The 17,519-nt window shown below is 47.9% G+C and overlaps 1 protein-coding gene across 1 annotated transcript; it reads left to right on the top strand.

Moving 5' to 3' along the window:
• Positions 1 to 10,050: 10,050 nt before the first annotated feature.
• BARX2 (BARX homeobox 2) lies at positions 10,051 to 17,091 on the top strand. Its single transcript, XM_010008098.1, has 4 exons — positions 10,051 to 10,063; positions 10,980 to 11,274; positions 14,982 to 15,066; positions 16,817 to 17,091. The coding sequence occupies exons 1-4, from the start codon at positions 10,051 to 10,053 to the stop codon at positions 17,066 to 17,068; spliced, it is 645 nt and encodes a 214-aa protein (XP_010006400.1). The 3' UTR covers positions 17,069 to 17,091.
• The last annotated feature ends 428 nt before the right edge of the window (positions 17,092 to 17,519 follow it).

Below are 17,519 nucleotides of genomic sequence, written 5' to 3'. Positions count from 1 at the left end.
TTGGGGAAGAAGCTGCCAGCACTGACTCTCAGAATTGTTGCACAATGGTTTGCCATGGAAGGTTTCTGTAAACTGGAAATTCAGCTGAATTTTTTTCTCCTCATCCAAGAAGTGAAAGCTTAGCTGACCTTGATTCACTCTGTTTGGGTTAAGATTTAATCCCTGGATGTGCTGTTATTTGATGTGGAGGGAATAAAAATAGCCATGGCCTGTGCTGGTGGAAGCTATGACATAGTCTTTGTCAGTTTATTCACAGAATTACCTTGGTTGGAAATGACCTTGAGGATCATTGAGTACAACTGTTTACCTAACACTGACAAGTCCTTAACTAAACCATATCCCTAAATACCACATCTATAGACTCTTAAATCCCTGCAGGGATGGTGACTCCACTGCCCTGGGAAGACTGTTTCCATACCTAATAACCCTTTGGGTGAAGAAGTTCTTCCTAACATCCAATCTAAACCTCCCCTGGGGCAACTTGAGGCCATTATCTCTCATCCTATCACTTGCAACTTCATTTGATTCAACCAAAATAATCCGGTTTGGAGGAAATCCTTATTCCAAAGTGCTCTAGATTCTGATAACAAGGTTTTAGCTTCCTGGAATAATCCTGTGATGTGCATTATGCTCAGCTTTACTCCCTGCATGTGTCTCTCCTCCTTACCCCAGCCACAAGAACTGGGTAGAGATTGCTTAGCTAATTGGCAAACACAAAGGATAGACAGGCTGTGAACAAAACCTACTCATGTATCATTTGCATCCTTCTAAATTGCATTGTTTGTGCAGCTGTTCAGCCAAATCGTCCAGGGAGTTTATTTTTGTCTGTAGAGGAAACAGAGATGAGTTCTCTCACTGTTAGGGCAGATGCAAGATCAAAGAATCATATATGCAGCGCAGAGAGACCAACCTCTCTGCTAAATGTGTCCTGATGGGGGCAAGATTATTAATAAAGCAACCCTTGAGATGATAAGCCACAATTAGAAGAGGCAAAGACTTTGCCAAGATTTGACAGGTTGACACTGGAACTTGCTGAAGTCCCCCTTTCATGTCAGTGGGGAGGAAAAGAGGGGGGTGTCTTTGTATTTTGAACACTGATCTGCTGTTCTCCCGAGAAGAACAAAGCATTTTCCAAAAGATTCATCAGGCATAACTGACACACTCTGGTGTTTAGAAACAACTGAACTCTCTTTCTTCCCATGTGTCACTCACCTGGGGGTTTTAGAGTCGAAGCAGGAAGAGGTGGTGATGTTGATGGCAGGTTTTTTGCTGGAGCTCACACCAGGGTGGGTTTGAGAACCCTGCAGAATTGCTTTTGTGTGCACAGCTTGTCAGCTGGCCAGGGCTGGTGTTTGCTTATGGATGTTGTGATAATAATTAACAGAGCAGGAAGGGCTGATTGATGGATGCGTGTCTGGCATTATGCATTTGAACTTGGACAGAAACTGTGAAACCTCAAGAGAAGGCAGATTTATATATCAAATATGTAAGGATGTAAGAATGGTCATAATGTGTCAGTCCAGAGTCCAGATAGACTCATATCTTGGACAGTGGCCAGTCAGAGATACTCAGGGAGCAGTATAAAGAGCAGAACGTGACTTACCCTTCCATTAAGCTGTACCCTCTTGGCTCTGATCATCCCTTTCCAGATCTAAGTCCAAATCTTGCTCCTTGACCAGTGACACCATCTGGGTAGAGGATTTGGTTTGACCTCCTGCATTTCTCCCCAGTGTCCCAAGATGTCCAGTCATCTGGCTGTCATCAGGAAAGACAGAAACTTTTACAACGTAAGCTTCGACAGTTTGAGAGTTGTGTCATCTTGGTGCAGTGTTTCTCCTCCACCCCCAACAGACAAAGACCAGAGTCTGCCTGTAAATCCTTTCCTTGGAGTTATTTGATTCTGTAATCTTTTGGCTACTTTGCTGAATCTGAGTCCAAGGGCTGATGAACTCTACAGTTGAGTCTTACCCTTGGTAATGGAGGAAACACTTGGCTGAAGTATTTAACACCACTTAGTTCAGAAGAAAGAGCTTCAAACTGAAGTTGGCTTAATGGAGCCCAAGTGTCCCTTGGTACAGCTGTGGTAACTGAGCTGGTGGCTTGTGTCCCAGGAACTTTGCTTCACTGCCTGAACCCTGTTGTTGATGGAGATGTGCTCGTGTTTATTTCTCTGGAACTAATGTGGCCTGGTCTTGAAACTCCCTCAGAGTCTGAGCAGTAAGGGCTTGGAATGGAGGTTCATGTCCAAACCCACCCTCCATTTGGAACTGTTTCCAGTTGAGATGGCCTTGGGCCCATATATCCCAACAGGCATATTAGGACAGATCTGCTTGGGTTCAGAGCACCTCCTTTCCCACCAAATAGGATTGAAAGGGATCATCTGCTAAAGATGAGGAATCCCAGATGGAATCACTTTTCTGTAGCCTCAGATGAAGAGCAGGACCTCTCTGATCCATGCTCAGTTTGCCTGAAGAGTATGGACTTGAGTCAAGGGGGCTCCCTTCCAAAAGGCAGGTTGCTGTTGGGATAGATGAAGCAGAGTAATTCAAAAGAAATAAGTGTTGCCTGTTCTTCTGATTCATGAAGCCAGAGTGCTATTACATTTGCTACAAAGGGCCTCTTGAATGCCAGCCAAATAGATTCTTTAAATGCTTAAGAAAATCCTAATCTTCTTCCATATATAAATTTTCTTCTTCATTGAGGATCTGACAAGGTCTTGGCACACTCCCCTGTTTGACAGGCAGCCTGGAAGACAGGCCTCTGTGTGCAAGGGGAAGAGTCTAGAGCACCCAGATGATTCTTGCTTCTATCTTCTGGCAATTGAGAAGACACCCAGAGCTGAGCTCTGTGCTAACAGGAAACCAGAGTGAGTAGCCCCAAGACAGGAGCACAACCAGGTCTTCCCACTCCAGGTTCAATGTGCATTCTGATCCCCCCCTCCCAACATATGTCTCTTGAACAAAGCTTCATGCCATGGTTCTCACCAGCCCTGCCAGAAGAGCCCTGCTGCCATCCTTCAGGGAGACACTGGTGCTGTAGGTGAGTTTTGGATCATGTTTGCAAGAGGGGTAATTGCCTCACATCCAGTCCTGCCTAAGATGGGGCATTAAACCTCTGCCTGTGCCAGCAGGGACTTGAGGCAAGTTCTCATTCAAGGAGGCTCTCAGGCTCTTCATTTGTTCAAGACCAATTGCTTGCAGTGTTTACAGGGCTTCCAAACATGTAAAAAAAGCAGAATATAAATATCAAATGTCATTAGTAAGTAAGGACTAATTATCTTTCTGGTTAGTTTTTGTGAAGGCCTCCAGCATGTGTGCCTCAGATGCATTCAAACATTAATTACTGTTATTATGTAGAAGTTATGTTGGGGCATTTTGTTGATAAATGGCTGATGGGAACAGACTCGGAACAGAAAACCTGGATCTCAGCTCCAAGCACAGAGAAAATTTCACATGTGGGTTTGAAATTGGACTAAACTTAAGCCACAGATCTAAGTGCCCCACAGCTGGGGGAGCAGCAGCTGAAGCTTGTGTCTCACTCACCACTGGACAGGTCCCTGCATGATGAGAGGTGCTTTTAGCTGCAATATGTTCTGTTCACTGTTATAACAGTTACATTTACAGACATCAGGGGCTTTGTGTGCAACTCAAACTGCCAGGCTGGTGGGGTTCACTGAGTTGAAGTGGAAATAGAATGTGGTATGGACTGTACCTGCACCTTGTGACTGAGAAGAAGGTAGATGTTACCCCAAGGAGCTTCACTGAATGCTCTTTTGGAGAACCACCAGTGGCTCTTCATGCTCCAGCTCTGTGCTTGGATTTTAGGGTTGATTTTTCAAGGTTGCCTGCTCTGTTTTGCCACAGCCTCTTTGACACTCATGATTCCCATGGAAATTTTGGCTCTGTGCATTTGTGCTGATTCTTGGGACTATTTTTGGAAGCTTTCAAAATGTCCCAGAAGTGCCCTTCACCTCTGCTCCTGTGCAGAAACTTTGGCTCTTGCTTAGCTGCAACTGGGATCTACATGTAACCAAAAAAAAAAAAAGAGATAGTAGAGAAACAAATAACAAGAAAACAGACAAATCTCCCCTCCCCAACCAGTGCTAACTCAGTTAAGTGACTGAGCTCTTAGATCCTGAGACATTGGCAAAGAGGAGTGGCAATAAAGGGCATTTTCAAGCATTCCCACATCCAGAATTCCTATTTAATATGTAACAGCCACAGAAAGATCTGATGATAGAGTTGAGCTGTGGCACTTTTCAAGGAGGTGAGGATCACATGCAGGTTTTCCAGTTATTTCAGTGTTCAGAGAGGGATAAGCTCTGTAGGAGCTGGCAAGAATGAGAAGAGAATCAATGTCTGAAGGGGTTGATGCAAGTGATTCCTGACAATTTATCTGTCACCACCTCTCTGGTCAAGCTTTGCTCAACAGGGAGGCTAAAAACGTTTAAGTCCATACTTAGGTACCACCTCTGGGCTCGTGGCTCAGTTCACTTGTGCAGGGAAGAGCTTTGGGAAGAGTTTGTGGCTATGCCTGGACTTCCAGCCCATTAGGAGAGATACGAGAGGAGGAGCTGGCTCTGAAAGACGTGTTGCAAGGGCTGCTGTGTGCAAATACTCCAGCTCATGGTTTGGAAACTGTCAAGCTGTCAACACACTGTTCACAACCTAATTAGCCCACCTCTCTCCAGGCCATAATTAGCTCAGGTGCAGTCATCCCCTGGCAGGGCTCTGCTGCACCCCTAGAGATGGCTGAGGCTTCTGGGCACAGCACTGTGCTGCAGAGCCTAAACATCCTCCAGGTTAAGTTTTTTAACCTGAGATACAAGGGTTTGTTAATTACATCTGAGGAATCTGGAGCATCTCAGGCAGGACTGGATCTTGGGCTGTTGGCAAGGGTGCTGGGGGACCTGGTTATTTCCCTTCATCCCTTTCCTAAGCACTTGTTCCTAAGAGGAAATGAATTTGCCTGGTGTGTGCACAGCCCATTGCTGTTCTTCTCCTTCCTTTTGCCTTTACATCCTCCCCAGTGGGCTTGGTGGAGCACAGCATTGATCTTGGGAAGGACCTGATGCAAACTGCCTTCTAATAGTTCATAAGAATAAAGCAGAGGTTAAGGAAAACACAAAGAGCAGATGAGTGCAGTATTTTTTCCTACGCAGTGGCTGAAGTTCTTTGTGTGTCATTGGGTAGTAAAATGCAATTGCAGAGAAGTGAGGTACCTTGGTGTGGCAGTGCCATGCCTGGGGGCTGCTCAGGGCCCGAGCTTGGTGCAAATGGAGCAGAGAAGCCTTAAATCCAATGTCAGCGAAAACAGATGGGGGAAGACCTAACCTGAAAGCAAGGATGGCTTTGCTGCCTTCAGCATGGTTTTCTGAAGGACAAGAGAGATGGGTCCAGGTGCTGCATGCTGGCTGAGGAAGGTGAGCATGGGAAGGAGCTGTGCCAGGTTCTTCAGCTGGCCCTGGCAGGTACAAGGCAAAGGAGCCCACCCTGCCCTGAGAGGACGTGCTGTGTCCTGGTGTACACAGTGGGTGCCTGGCTGTTGTCTTTCACCCATTGACTCCTGGGCTATGCTGAGTTTCTGGTTTGTATGAGGTCTGTGCTCTGCTCTGGCTTGCCTGCAGTGCCATGGAGGCTGGTGTCCAGCTGAGATCTGTGGGAATGGCATGGCTGGAGCATCTCAGCTTTTGGGGATCTGTGGTGGAAAAAGCAGATGGAACGCCCTGTGTGTGCTTCAACTGAGGCTCAACATTTCCCTGCTTCTTTTACCTTCTTTGCTTCACGCAGGGCTTGCTTCTTCCCTTCAGGAGGCTGCCTGCTCCTGCAGGAAAGTGAAGCTCTTTCCTAAATGAACTCAACTCCTTCTTGGTTCCCTTTTGTTTTGACACTCAAGAGACGGCAGATTTATAGACCTTCCTGAGTCGTAAGTTCATTTTCTTTTATTATTTACCTTTCACTGCAGCCCATTCTGAGTGAGATTTCATTCTGCCTCCGAGCAGGGCTGACCTGCCAAGAGGAGCTGATCCATAAATCTTTCCTTCCTTTTTCTTTCTTTCCAAAACAGAATTAGCTGAGTTTGCCTGGGAGGAAAACTGTTCTGCCGTTGCCGGCAGCCAAACAGTGCAATTAATTAGTGCTTTCCCTTTTCTCTTCCCTCTAGTCTGTGTCTGCTGGGGTTGAAAGCAAGCCAGGGAGAAGGGGGAGGGGGAAATGATTTGTTTGAAGCTTTTATTTTTAATTAAAACTTCAGCAAGGTGATTGGTGGTGTACCTACAGATCTAGTGGTCATAAGAAGTTGGATAGAAGCGTCCCAGCAGGTGAGCAGAGGTGCCTTCAGGTTGGGCTGGTGAACAGAAAGTGCCCCTAGTTCCTCTTCATGGAGCTGGAACCTGCATGGCTGGAGGCTTTGCTGCTTTACCCCTGTGTCCACACCTGGGTAAGAGGCAGTAAAAGGCTGAGGTGTTGTGGATTTACCCCTGGGGTATTGGCTTCTTGGGTAGTAAAAACAGACATTCCTGTCTAAAACTTTCTGGAGGAAATGGGCTGATTGCCCTGTCCTTGGTGTCACTGCTGAAAAGCAAAATGAGTGAGAAAAAAATACCTTTGGATACATTAGATCATTGTACATTTCTAGGAGGAGCATTTTACATGGAATTAAGAAACAGGAGCCCAGGGTTCTTCTTGACCTGGATGGCTCCAGTTACCCAGTTGATGTCAAGATGCTGTGGCCAGTGCAGTGTGTGAGGGGCAGAGCTGTTCTTCACTGCTCAGGGGCTGCCAGCACAGCCTGGTTTAAATAGCAAAGCAAAATGTTTGCAGATCATTAGAAAATACTCTGCAGATCCAATATCCTTTTTATTTTTAGCTCTGGGTTGGTTTGAGCAACTGAGTGGCCAGATGTTAGCTTTCTGGAGGTGGACAGAAAGAAGAGCTTTCTTGCTGCTTGAAATTGAGACTATTCAAATGCTTAAAAAATAACTACAGGAAAACTTCTGTTGCTTAAGCACCACTCCCTCAGTTGTGCATGGTATGAGGTATGGATTATATTAATACTTCCCAGCTATTTGAGAAGTATTCAGCAGCAAAATGAGCCTAGACTAGACTTCAGGGTGATTAAGAGTATTTTAGTAGATAAAAGAAGGACTTATCTGAATAAAACCACATAGTAAGAGACTGCTTCCCTATAAACAGCATTGAGAGCTCCTGAGTCCTAAACCACTGGTACCTTCACCACCAGACTGTGCTGCCTCTCAATTGTTTTAGATGGAAACAATAAAACAGTTGAGGTGTGTAAAAACCCTCCTCATTTTCTGGCTTATGTGGACAGCTTGGTTTTCAAGTGCAAAAGACCAGTGGGTCAGGATTGGAAGTGGTGCATGGACAAAAATGCAGGGAAGTGTGTGTTCATCTGAAACTCTTTTGAGAGGCAGGTGGGGACGGGGAAGAGCACTTCATTTCCATTCCTTCCCGTGCTGGGAGACAGAGCATGTCACAACAGTGCTGAGCAGACAAGAGCTGCTTGCCAGCACTTAATTTGTTGAAGATTAAGAAATTATTCCATTCTTACAATAGCATGTCAGTCTAGAAATACCTTTGAACTCTGGGGGATGTGAAATTTAGATCTAGCCTCAGATTTCATGGTGTTTGGGAGCCAAGGCTTTATCAGGGAAGGGACTGTACGGGTGGCTTAAGGGGCGGCGTGTTAATCGTGCACCTAGAGACAACGTGCTGGCTCCACTTCAGCTGCCTCTGAACTTTGGGGTAACTAGTTCCAGAGCAGGACACTCAAGCTTTTTTCTTTGTGATCCTGAAGCTAGTGCAATGTAGAGCCTGGCTGTTCCTGGGTTACTCTGCAGGGAGAGTTGGCTGCCCCAGCCAGCGACTTCCCCCCAGAAAATACCTGCAGCCTGGAACCCCACGTCTCTCTCTACATGCTGTCCTTGCTCTGTGCCCTCACCATCCTGTGTCCTCATCAGGCTGAGGGTAGAAAGCTGAGAAGTCTTGTCTATGACTGGGCTGAACATCAGCAGATGCTTTCATTATTTACAATGGTTTCTAAAAGCACTGTCCCAACTGTTGGTGTCAAACCATATGTGAAGGCTTCTCTTACGAGCACAAATGATAAACAAATACAAGACACTTGGTGTCAACACCCCACAAATCTGTTCACCACCTGGAGCTTGAAGCAGCTCAGCAGTTGCAAACCATTACTTGCACTCAGGCACAACAGTGGGTTCAGAAGTGCCCGTAAGTAAAGAAGAGTCCTGACGTGAGCACCAAAAATAAGTGTGCTGAGCTTTGCTGAGCATGTGGCCAGGGCACAGCTGCTGGCTGCTGAGCAGTTTGGAAAACGTGTCCCCTCATTCAGGTGCCCAGCACTTGGAAAATGTGGACCTGAACAATCCAAAGTCACCTGCTTCTCTTATAACCAACCACTGGTTTACCCTGCAAAAAGCAGCCAAGGTCTCTGTGCCAATCCTGGAAGGAGGAAAGCAGTCCTTTTAGTACTGATCCTACCTGATAATTAGAAAAATGGCCTGAAGAGACTGTCCTCTGTTGGATGGAGGCAAATCTTAAGCTGTGGGAGCACTGTAGCTGGCCTCCCCCACCCCAAGCAGTCCCATGTGCTGCTACCCTGCTCTCCAGGGCAAGCAAATACCCCACTGCTCTGGTATCAAATACCTTTTGCTGGGCTCCCTTGAAGAGAGTCCCTCATAACAATGCTTTTGTCCAGGGGCTTCAGTCACTTGGAGCCTCATAGGGGTTTCTGAACTCTGCTGATTTATTATCCCTTCATAATCTTGTGGTTTCTGGAGAGCCCTGCTGGAAATATGGGGGGGTACAAGGTTAAAGGTATCCATGTAACCAGTGATCTGGTGCTAAAAGGCACCCATGTGCAAGGACAGGAGTGGGGTTTCTGGCTGTGAGATAAGGCTCAGAGGATGAACCTGCTGGGGAGCAGGAGCTCAGTGATGGGAATGCCTGACCCAGGGTTCCTCAAAGGGCTCTTGCAATGGAGGTGGCCCTCAAGAAGGGAAGAGGGGCTGACTTTTTTTGTTAAAATTTGACTGAGACTGCTGTTCCCTTGGTAGGTTGACACTGCTTTTGCTGTCCTGTGATGGCAACTGGGCTGGGTATTGGGGAGGAGAGTACAGCCTGTGGGAGCAGGATCTGGGTTACCTTCTGTGTAGCTGGCTGGTGTCAGTGGGTGCATAAATATCAGCGAGGGGAGGATTAGTAGAGGAGAGCAAAGGACAGTGTTCTCTGTCCTAATTTATGATCTTTGAACAGCCCCTGAGGTTGTAAATCAAGGCAGAATTTCTGCCAGATTACTTGGTGATGCTGTAGCTCAGCATGGTCTTTAGCTGAAAAAAATCCACAGGAAGAAAAGGTAGATAACACTTTGCACAAGCTACGTGTTGGTGTGGCAGTTCTGATCTCATCTCTCAAGTATTTCCTTGGACATTTAAGTGGAATAATTTAAATGTGTGGAAAAATACCATTTTTAGTGTTGCAGAGTTGTGGAGGAGAAATAAGGCTCAAGGCCCAGTCTGTAGCCACAGTCTTGCTTTAAATTCCCAGTCTGTTGGGATTTACAGTGTTATGGCTATAGTTTTCCAAGCATTGTAGGTGGCTGTTTTTTGCATAACTGGTTGTGAAGGGAAGTGATGATCAAGAAGCTACAGGATTCTGTGATGTACCCTGAGCACTGGGACCTGAGTTGTGCCATCACAGCCCTTGGCCCAGGGGAGGAGGGTATGGAATACAGGTCATCAGCAGGCCAGGCTGGCAGCTCCTTTCTTTCCCTCTGATGAGTTATTCACTGAAATAGACTCATTGAGGTCTGTAGATCATTATTTTCATTAGTGGTGATTCATAGGAAGAGTTTCACAATCAGACCTGCTGGTGTAATGTGTTCCTTTCCACAGCACCTCTTATCTGCAGATCTCAGGATACTTTATGTACATTAAACTTCAGTTCATGTTTTACCACCAGTGAAGCAGGGAAGGAGGGTTGTTTCCATTTTGCAAATGAGGTAAACTGAGGCATGGAGCAACAAAGTGAGTTGCCCAAACCTCTGCAGGTTGGTTGCAAAGCTCTCTAGAGTGCTGCCTTGCAACAAGTGTACATTTCCCTTACATGGCCCCATTTCTCTGCTGGAATTTTGAAGGAACGTTTGATTTCCTGGGGCTAAGGCTGAGCAGAAATCTGTCTATAGCTATAAATCCAGAGGTCTGATGTGAATCAGAACTTCCTCTAGTGTTTGGGAATACTTAGATTTGTCATCCCAGACTGGCCCTGACCTGAAAGGATTGGAGCAGAACTGCTGATTTGTTTTTTAGGGCTGGTATCAACTGGTTGGTGTAAGATGTAGAGTTAAGAGTCGGAGAAGAAATCTGCTTCCCACCTATTCATCCTTACCTGCCAGTAAACAGGGTCAGTACAGACAGCAGAGGATGAAAGTGTGATTCATCTGACTCAGCTACCTGCTAGAGGGTGGGATCAGTTGTGGCTTGAATTCCATTCTCTGTCCCCTTTAACGGGAGATGAGGTGACGCTGTGACAGGAACCCTGTCCTGGTGGCTGTGGAGCAGCAGAGTGGCATGAATGGGGACAAATCTCATCATTAGCTCCGTTTAATCTCTTATGAATCTCCTGTGGTAATGAGACATTAATTCAGTGGTGTGTGTTGTAATAGCTGCTTTAAAAAAATAATAGAATAGGCATTGGAAACTCAGACCTTCCCTTCCCTGGGCTGGGGAAACGCACATCATCGAGACTGGCAGCCCAAGGAAATGCCACCTGGGAGAAGGAACAGGTCCAGAGAGGGGAACTGACTTCCTCATGGTCATTGAACAAGGGAATGGCAGAGGCTGGAAAGGTTTCCCTCTCTCTCTCCTCCCTCCAGTGTCCCCATTGCTTAACCATATTCCCGCCGAACTGGCCTTTACCCACCTCTGCTTCCTTCCCCGCCAGGGTCCCCTTCTCTGCGGGCGTATCCTCTCATCTCCGTCATCACCAGGCAGCCCTCCGTGGTGCCCCACTTGGTCCCAGCTGCCACCAGCTCCCGTGTGCTGCCCTCCCAGGGCTCCCCAGGGGCTGCCAGCACCAAGGCCCCGGCCAGCGAGCCCCAGCCCAGCAGCGAGTCCGAGGCGGAGCAGCCGCCGCGCCTGAAGAAGCCGCGCAGGAGCAGGACCATCTTCACTGAGCTCCAGCTGATGGGCTTGGAGAAGAAATTCCAGAAGCAGAAGTATCTCTCTACCCCCGACAGGTAGGTCATAGAATCATAGAATGGTTTGGGTTGCAAGGGACCTTAAAGATCATCCAGATCCAACCCCCTGCATGGGCAGGGACACCTCCCACCAGCCCAGGCTGCTCCAAGCCCCATCCAACCTGCCCTTCAACACTGCCAGGGATGGGGCAGCCACCTTGAAGATCAGCTAGTGGATCATCTGGGTGATCTTTTAGGTCCTTTCCAACTCAAACCATTCCATGAGCTGAAGACCATCTAGATCCACCCCTCCTGCATGGGCAGGGGCACCTCCCACCAGCCCAGGCTGCTCCAAGCCCCATCCAACCTGCCCTTCAACACCTCCAGGGAGGGAACAGCCACAACCTTCCAGGGCAACCTGTTCCAGCCTCTCACCACCCTCACAAGAAAGAACTTTTTCCTAATGTCCAACCTGAATCTCCCTTCTTTAAGCTTCAAACCATTGCCCCTTGTCCTCTCACTACACACCTGTGCCACAAGCCCCACCCCAGCTTTCCTGTAGGCCCCTTCAGATACTGGGAAGCTGCTAAAAGTTGGTCAGTCTCTTACAGTGGGAAAAGGAATGAGCAAAACAGGCTGCCCTAGCCCTGTTCAGCTGCTCCCATCCTGGATGCTGTCTGTCTGAACTGTGCTGCTTTCTGGCTCCACAGAGATGCCTCTGCTGTTGGCCAAGGACATGGGCAGGTGACCAGATTCAATTTCAAGGCTAACTTTTCCTGGGATCAAAGGTGACATGAATAGATTACGTCCATGGAAATGCCACACAGTGATATATGTGCTTGCTAGCAGGCATCCAGGCTCAGAGACAGGGCAGAAGGCTCTCTGTCCTTCCCATTCCCGCTGCAGACTTGGACAAAAGTGGAGCCTGTCTCCTCCTGGGATCTGGTGGTGGATGACTCTGTCTCTGTGGCAGCTGAGAGGTTGGCTGTGGCTTCAGCTGGCTGCTGGGCTAGCTTTCTCCAGCAGTTCAAGGAGAAGGTGGTGGCCTGTCCATCAGCTTGGAAAACAGCCAGGGTTGCATGGAGTTGAAGGCTGCCTTGTCCTTGTGAAGGAGGAGGGAAGTTCCTAGGGCCTCCTTGGTACCAAATGGACAAACCCAACTAAGAAGAGGCTTCAGCTTTTTTAAAGGCTTTGAACCCTACTCTGCAAATTTCAATTTCTGGAAAAAGATCTGTCCAATTCCTGTGAAATCTGCCAACCTAGAGAGGGTGTGAAAGGTACCCCAGTCCTTGAATTCCACAGTGGCAGTGTCCCAGTATTTAAACTGCTCTCACTGCCTGTTCCTAAAGCCAAGGATCACAGCCAGACCCATTTCATGCCATGGCCTGGCTCATGCAGCTTCCAGGTTCCTAGTGCACCTGTACTGACTCCTCACAGCTTCACGTAACCAGATGGTTTACAGTGTTGATGAAGCACTCCAGGCTGTTAATTAATTTTATTGTCTGACTGTTCCTTGGCATTGTACATGTTGGAGGCTGGTGAGCAGTTCCTGTCCATGTCCCTCTTCCCCTCTGTTTGTTGCCTGGGGTTTCCAGGTGATGCTGGTTAATGTTATGTGTGTGGCAAGAGAGGGAAACTGGCTGCAGGTCATCAAAGTGTGGTAAGATGTGCACCAAGGCAAGAGGAGTTAGTCAAGCAGAGTTTGTTTCTGTCAGCTCCTGGCTGGAAATGTGATGGAGAAAGCAGTGGATCCAGAAAGCAATCTGGGTTTGCTCCTGCAGCTTTTGGTCTGGACACCAGATTGTGCTGCTGGAAAGGCAAGTGAAGCACCTGGTTTATGAGGAGGAAGGGAGCACAGCCTGGCAGGGCAATGTCTCTGCTAGATCCTGCTTTTCCACTCCCAGCAGTGGTGTCTGCATGTCAGTGGGGCTTCTCACAAACCCTACAGAGTGGCAGCAGCAGCAGGCAAGCCAAGGCTGCAGGCCTGGAGTGAATCCAACGTGAGGGAAGAGCTTGAATCCAGGAGGGTGAGTTTGAGCACAGAGAGCTGGTGGTGGGTAAATGTAAGAGTGAGTCTGATTGCCCTGGGAGCCCAGCTGAAACCAAAGGTTTATTATGAAAAACTTGGCCTTGATGAATGTGTTTCCCCATCCAAAGGCAGGGAAATACCTGCTAAAGAGGCCAGAACACCTTGGAAGGTGACTCTGTGCTTGAGCTGTCCCACCTGCAGGATGTGTGTGACTCTGTGTGACACTTGCCCACCATCCCTGAGGATTTCCAGCTCCATCCATTGTGCAGCTCCTTTTCCAAACCTCCAGATGAACGGTGCTGGCACCTGTGGGGAAGGACCAGGAGTTACTCTGAGCTGCATTTGCTTCATATCCTGAGTTTTAATAGAGAAATAATGAATGGTTTCAGATGAAGCTGCACAGGTTAGAGATTTGTGGAGGATGAATCAGGATTATGGGCTGTCTGCCATGTATACCCTTAAGCTAAACACACAAATACATTCATTTATAAGCCTAAATTGCCCATAATAGCAGAATGCAGAAGAAATTAATGGAGTTAGGTGATCTAGTGCTCCATGAGAAATGAGAAACTATTGTTATCCCCATGATTAGGTAGTGAAGAAGAAATATGATGCAAAGAGCAGCACTTTCAAAGCAGCCTGATGCTGGGGGTCTTGGCTCTTCTGTCTTTGCTTCCTACCCCAAGGCCCTGTGTCTCAGGGACGTGTTGTACCAGTAGCTCCCTGCTTCATGTACAGACATGGAGTGTCAGCAGCTGCTACCACAAGCTTGTGTAAAGAGGGCAGGCAAACATCTGCAGCTTCTGTGCTTGCCATTTATCCAGTGGACACAGGAGAAAATGTGTGGCAATGTGCACTTGCAGCCCAGAAAGCCACTGTGTCCTGGGCTGTGTCAAAGCAACATGGCCAGAAGGGTCAGAGAGAGGATTCTCCCCATTTACCCAGTTCTTGTTAGAGCCCACCTGGAGAACTGTGCTCAGCTCTGGAGCCTCCAGCATAAGAAGGACAAGGAGCTCCTGGAGAGAGTCCAGAGAAGGCCAAGAGGATGATCCTTGGGCTGGAGCAGCTCTGCTCTGGAGACAGGCTGGGAGAGCTGGGGTGTTCAGCTTGGAGAAGAAAAGGCTCCAGGGAGACCTTAGAGCAGCTTCCAGTGCCTGAAGGGGCTCCAGGAAAGCTGGGGAGGGGCTTGGGACAAGGGTAGGGAGGGGTGGGATGAGGGGGAAGGGATGAAAACTGGAAGAGAGAGATTTAGATGAGACATTAGGAGGAAATTGTGGAGTGTGAGGGTGGTGAGAGCCTGGCCCAGGTTGCCCAGGGAAGCTGTGGCTGCCCCATCCCTGGCAGTGTTGAAGGGCAGGTTGGATGGGGCTTGGAGCAGCCTGGGCTGGTGGGAGGTGTCCCTGCCCATGCAGGGGGTTGGATCTAGATGATCTTGAAGGTCCTTTCCAACCCAAACCAGTCTGTGATGCTGTGATGCTATGAAAAGAGAACAGACAGCCTGCATACTCCTAAATATCCTGGCCCCTCCCCCAATAGCATCTATATTTACTCCCTGAATTCACTGTATTTACCACTTTTGTTTGACTATTTCTCAAAACAACAAGTTAGAGAAACAAATAATAATATTTTCTGGTGATTCCACTGTTATATGCTCTTACAGTGTAGGGTTTGCTGCCTGGGCCTCTGAGCTCTTCTTGCCCTCTCTAAACTCATTTCAATACCTTTTCTTGTCTCCCAGGCTTGACTTGGCCCAGTCCCTGGGGCTGACTCAGCTCCAGGTGAAGACGTGGTACCAGAACCGTAGGATGAAGTGGAAGAAAATGGTAAGTGGTCCTTAAAACCTGATTTGAAAAGAACAGATCTGGAAGCTGAGCACAGTGTGTGGTTAGTAAGTCAAGGGAGGTTCTCCTCCTGCTCTGTTCTGCCTTGGTGAGGCCACATCTGGAATTTTGTGTCCAGTTCTGGGCCCCTCAGTTCCAGAAGGACAGGGAACTGCTGGGAAGAGCCCAGGGCAGAGGCACAGAGATGCTGGAGGGAGGGGAACATCTCCCTGCTGAGGAAAGGCTGAGGGAGCTGGGGCTGTTGGGCTTGGAGAAGAGGAGACTGAGGGGCCACCTCATCCCTGGGCACAAATCTGTTCAGGGCAGTGTCAGGAGGACAGAGCCAGGCTTTGTGCAGTGATGTCCAGTGACAGGACAAGGGGCAGTGGGTGCAAACTGGAGCCCAGGAGGTTCCATGTGAATCTCAGGAAGAACTTCTTTGCTGTGAGAGTGCCAGAGCCCTGGGCCAGGCTGCCCAGAGAGGCTGTGGAGTCTCCTTCTCTGGAGACATTCCAACCCCCCTGGCCACGTTCCTGTGTGATGTGCTCTGGGTGCCCCTGCTCTGGCAGGGGGGTTGGGCTGGGGGAGCTTTCCAGGTCCCTTCCAACCCCTGGGATTCTGTGGTTCTGTGTGATTCTGTGACCTCTGTCTATTTATACCAAATTTTGGGTTATTTTTAATCACTTTTCTTCAAGACATAGTCTTTTTTTTCTAGTGCTCATGCTGCAGCACATGTGTTGGGCTGGAGGGGCCACAGGCAGTAGGAAACATGGGAAGCAAAGGGATGAAAGAAATCAGAACAGAACAGAGGGAAGAACCAAAATATCTCCCTCTGCAGTTTTGCCATTCCTGTGATTTAGTGCTCATGGGATTGGTTATGTGCACAGACAAAAAAAGTTGTGTTGCTCCATGGAAACCAGTGCAGCTTGGAGAGCTAATAACATTAATTCTTGCTTTTCATATCTTCTTTTCTCCTCTTTCACTTATTGTCAGCTCCGTGGCCCTTTTCCAGTTAAAATGCTCACAGAAAGGACAACTGTTCAATAAATCCTGGTGGGAACCACGATGCTGTGACATTATCCAGTGGAGATGTTTATGTATTCTGATCTGGGAGAGGAGATGCAGTTCTAGACTGTATCTTTGAACCTATGTGACAGCTGCAGAAGTTCCTGCCACTTAAAACAAATTTGGGATTAGCTTGGATACAGATCTTTGGTTGGAAGTGTCTTGTTGCTGCAGTGATGGTGTGAAGGGAGAGGGAGTTAAACATAGGAACAGGCTGTCATACTGACTCCCCTTTAACTCAGATGAAATGCATTTTAATACAGGTCTTGGGAAATAAAGAGTATTTCCAAAGGCAAAGAGGCTGGAGGAAAGGTAGGAATAGGAAATCCTGGCTAAGGTTTATTACTTGGGCTTTGAATAAAGTAAATGCTCAGGAAAAGAACTGAATTCTGCATAAAAACTCTGTAGGTTTGAGGGCTGTATGCCTGGGTGATTTGGGGCCTCATGTAGGAAGTGACTTGGAGAACTCCAAGAGTTCTGGGTGTCCTTGCTGGTGATGGTTGCATTTCAGTTTATTTCCATGAGATGGTGGGTGAGCTCATTCCATGAATGCAGGACATTGCTCTGAGGCTGAAATGGGGACCAAGTCATGCATTGACTTTGAGGTCAAAGCCAAGGTTTATCCTTCTCTCAAGGCTGTTTGGTGGCAGATTCAGATTGATCCTGATGGTTCATCTCTTTGCTCCAGGTACTGAAGGGTGGACAGGAGGCCCCAACAAAGCCCAAGGGTCGTCCAAAGAAAAACTCCATTCCCACCTCAGAGGAGATTGAAGCAGAAGAGAAAATGAACAGCCAGACTCAGAGTCAGGAGCTGCAGGGACCTCAAGCCCCCGAGGAGCCTGAATTGCCAGAGGAGAAGCCAGAAGTCTCTTTGGAGACAGAGAAGTCTCCAGAACATATAGCAGAACCCTCCTCAGAGGAGACGACACCGCTAAGTTAAAAGGGAAAGCAAGAGGGGAAGGGCAAAAAAGAAAAGCAAAAGAAGATACAAGAGAGAAACCAAAACCAAATATATATATGTATATATATATATTTAAATATATATGTAATATTGTGTGTGTACATATATATATAAATATATATATATATGTAGACCTTGTGTATAAGTCTAAAGATTGGTCACTTTGTGCCTTTGGGAATGAGCCATCGTGGGCCGTGGTGGAGCAGAGATGTGAGCAGTGCTGCCCTGTCCCTCAGGGTGTGCAGGAGCCTGGACACCTTTCCTGAGAAAACCACCTCCTGAAACCCAAGACACCTCCTGGCCAGGGCAGGAGAAGCCCAGGGCTCCTTTCACGCTGCGGGAGGCAAATGTGTGGTGGTCCAAGCTGTGCTGGAGGGGTTTGCTTGGCTTTATCCTTTGCCTTTCAGTGATGCCAGGGACACAGGACTTG

This window comes from Chaetura pelagica, unplaced genomic scaffold, assembly GCF_000747805.2.
Source record: "Chaetura pelagica isolate M959 unplaced genomic scaffold, ChaPel_1.0 scaffold32, whole genome shotgun sequence".
Taxonomy (NCBI): domain Eukaryota; kingdom Metazoa; phylum Chordata; class Aves; order Apodiformes; family Apodidae; genus Chaetura; species Chaetura pelagica.
Note: the sequence above shows the minus strand (reverse complement) of the source record. Positions and strands in the feature narration are given on the sequence as shown.

Excerpts from the sequence above, each read along its gene's own strand:
- BARX2 (XM_010008098.1), top strand. Across the intron at positions 11,275-14,981 it reads TATCTCTCTACCCCCGACAG|GCTTGACTTGGCCCAGTCCC; the intron begins GTAGGTCATAGA and ends CTTGTCTCCCAG. Across the intron at positions 15,067-16,816 it reads GGATGAAGTGGAAGAAAATG|GTACTGAAGGGTGGACAGGA; the intron begins GTAAGTGGTCCT and ends TCTTTGCTCCAG.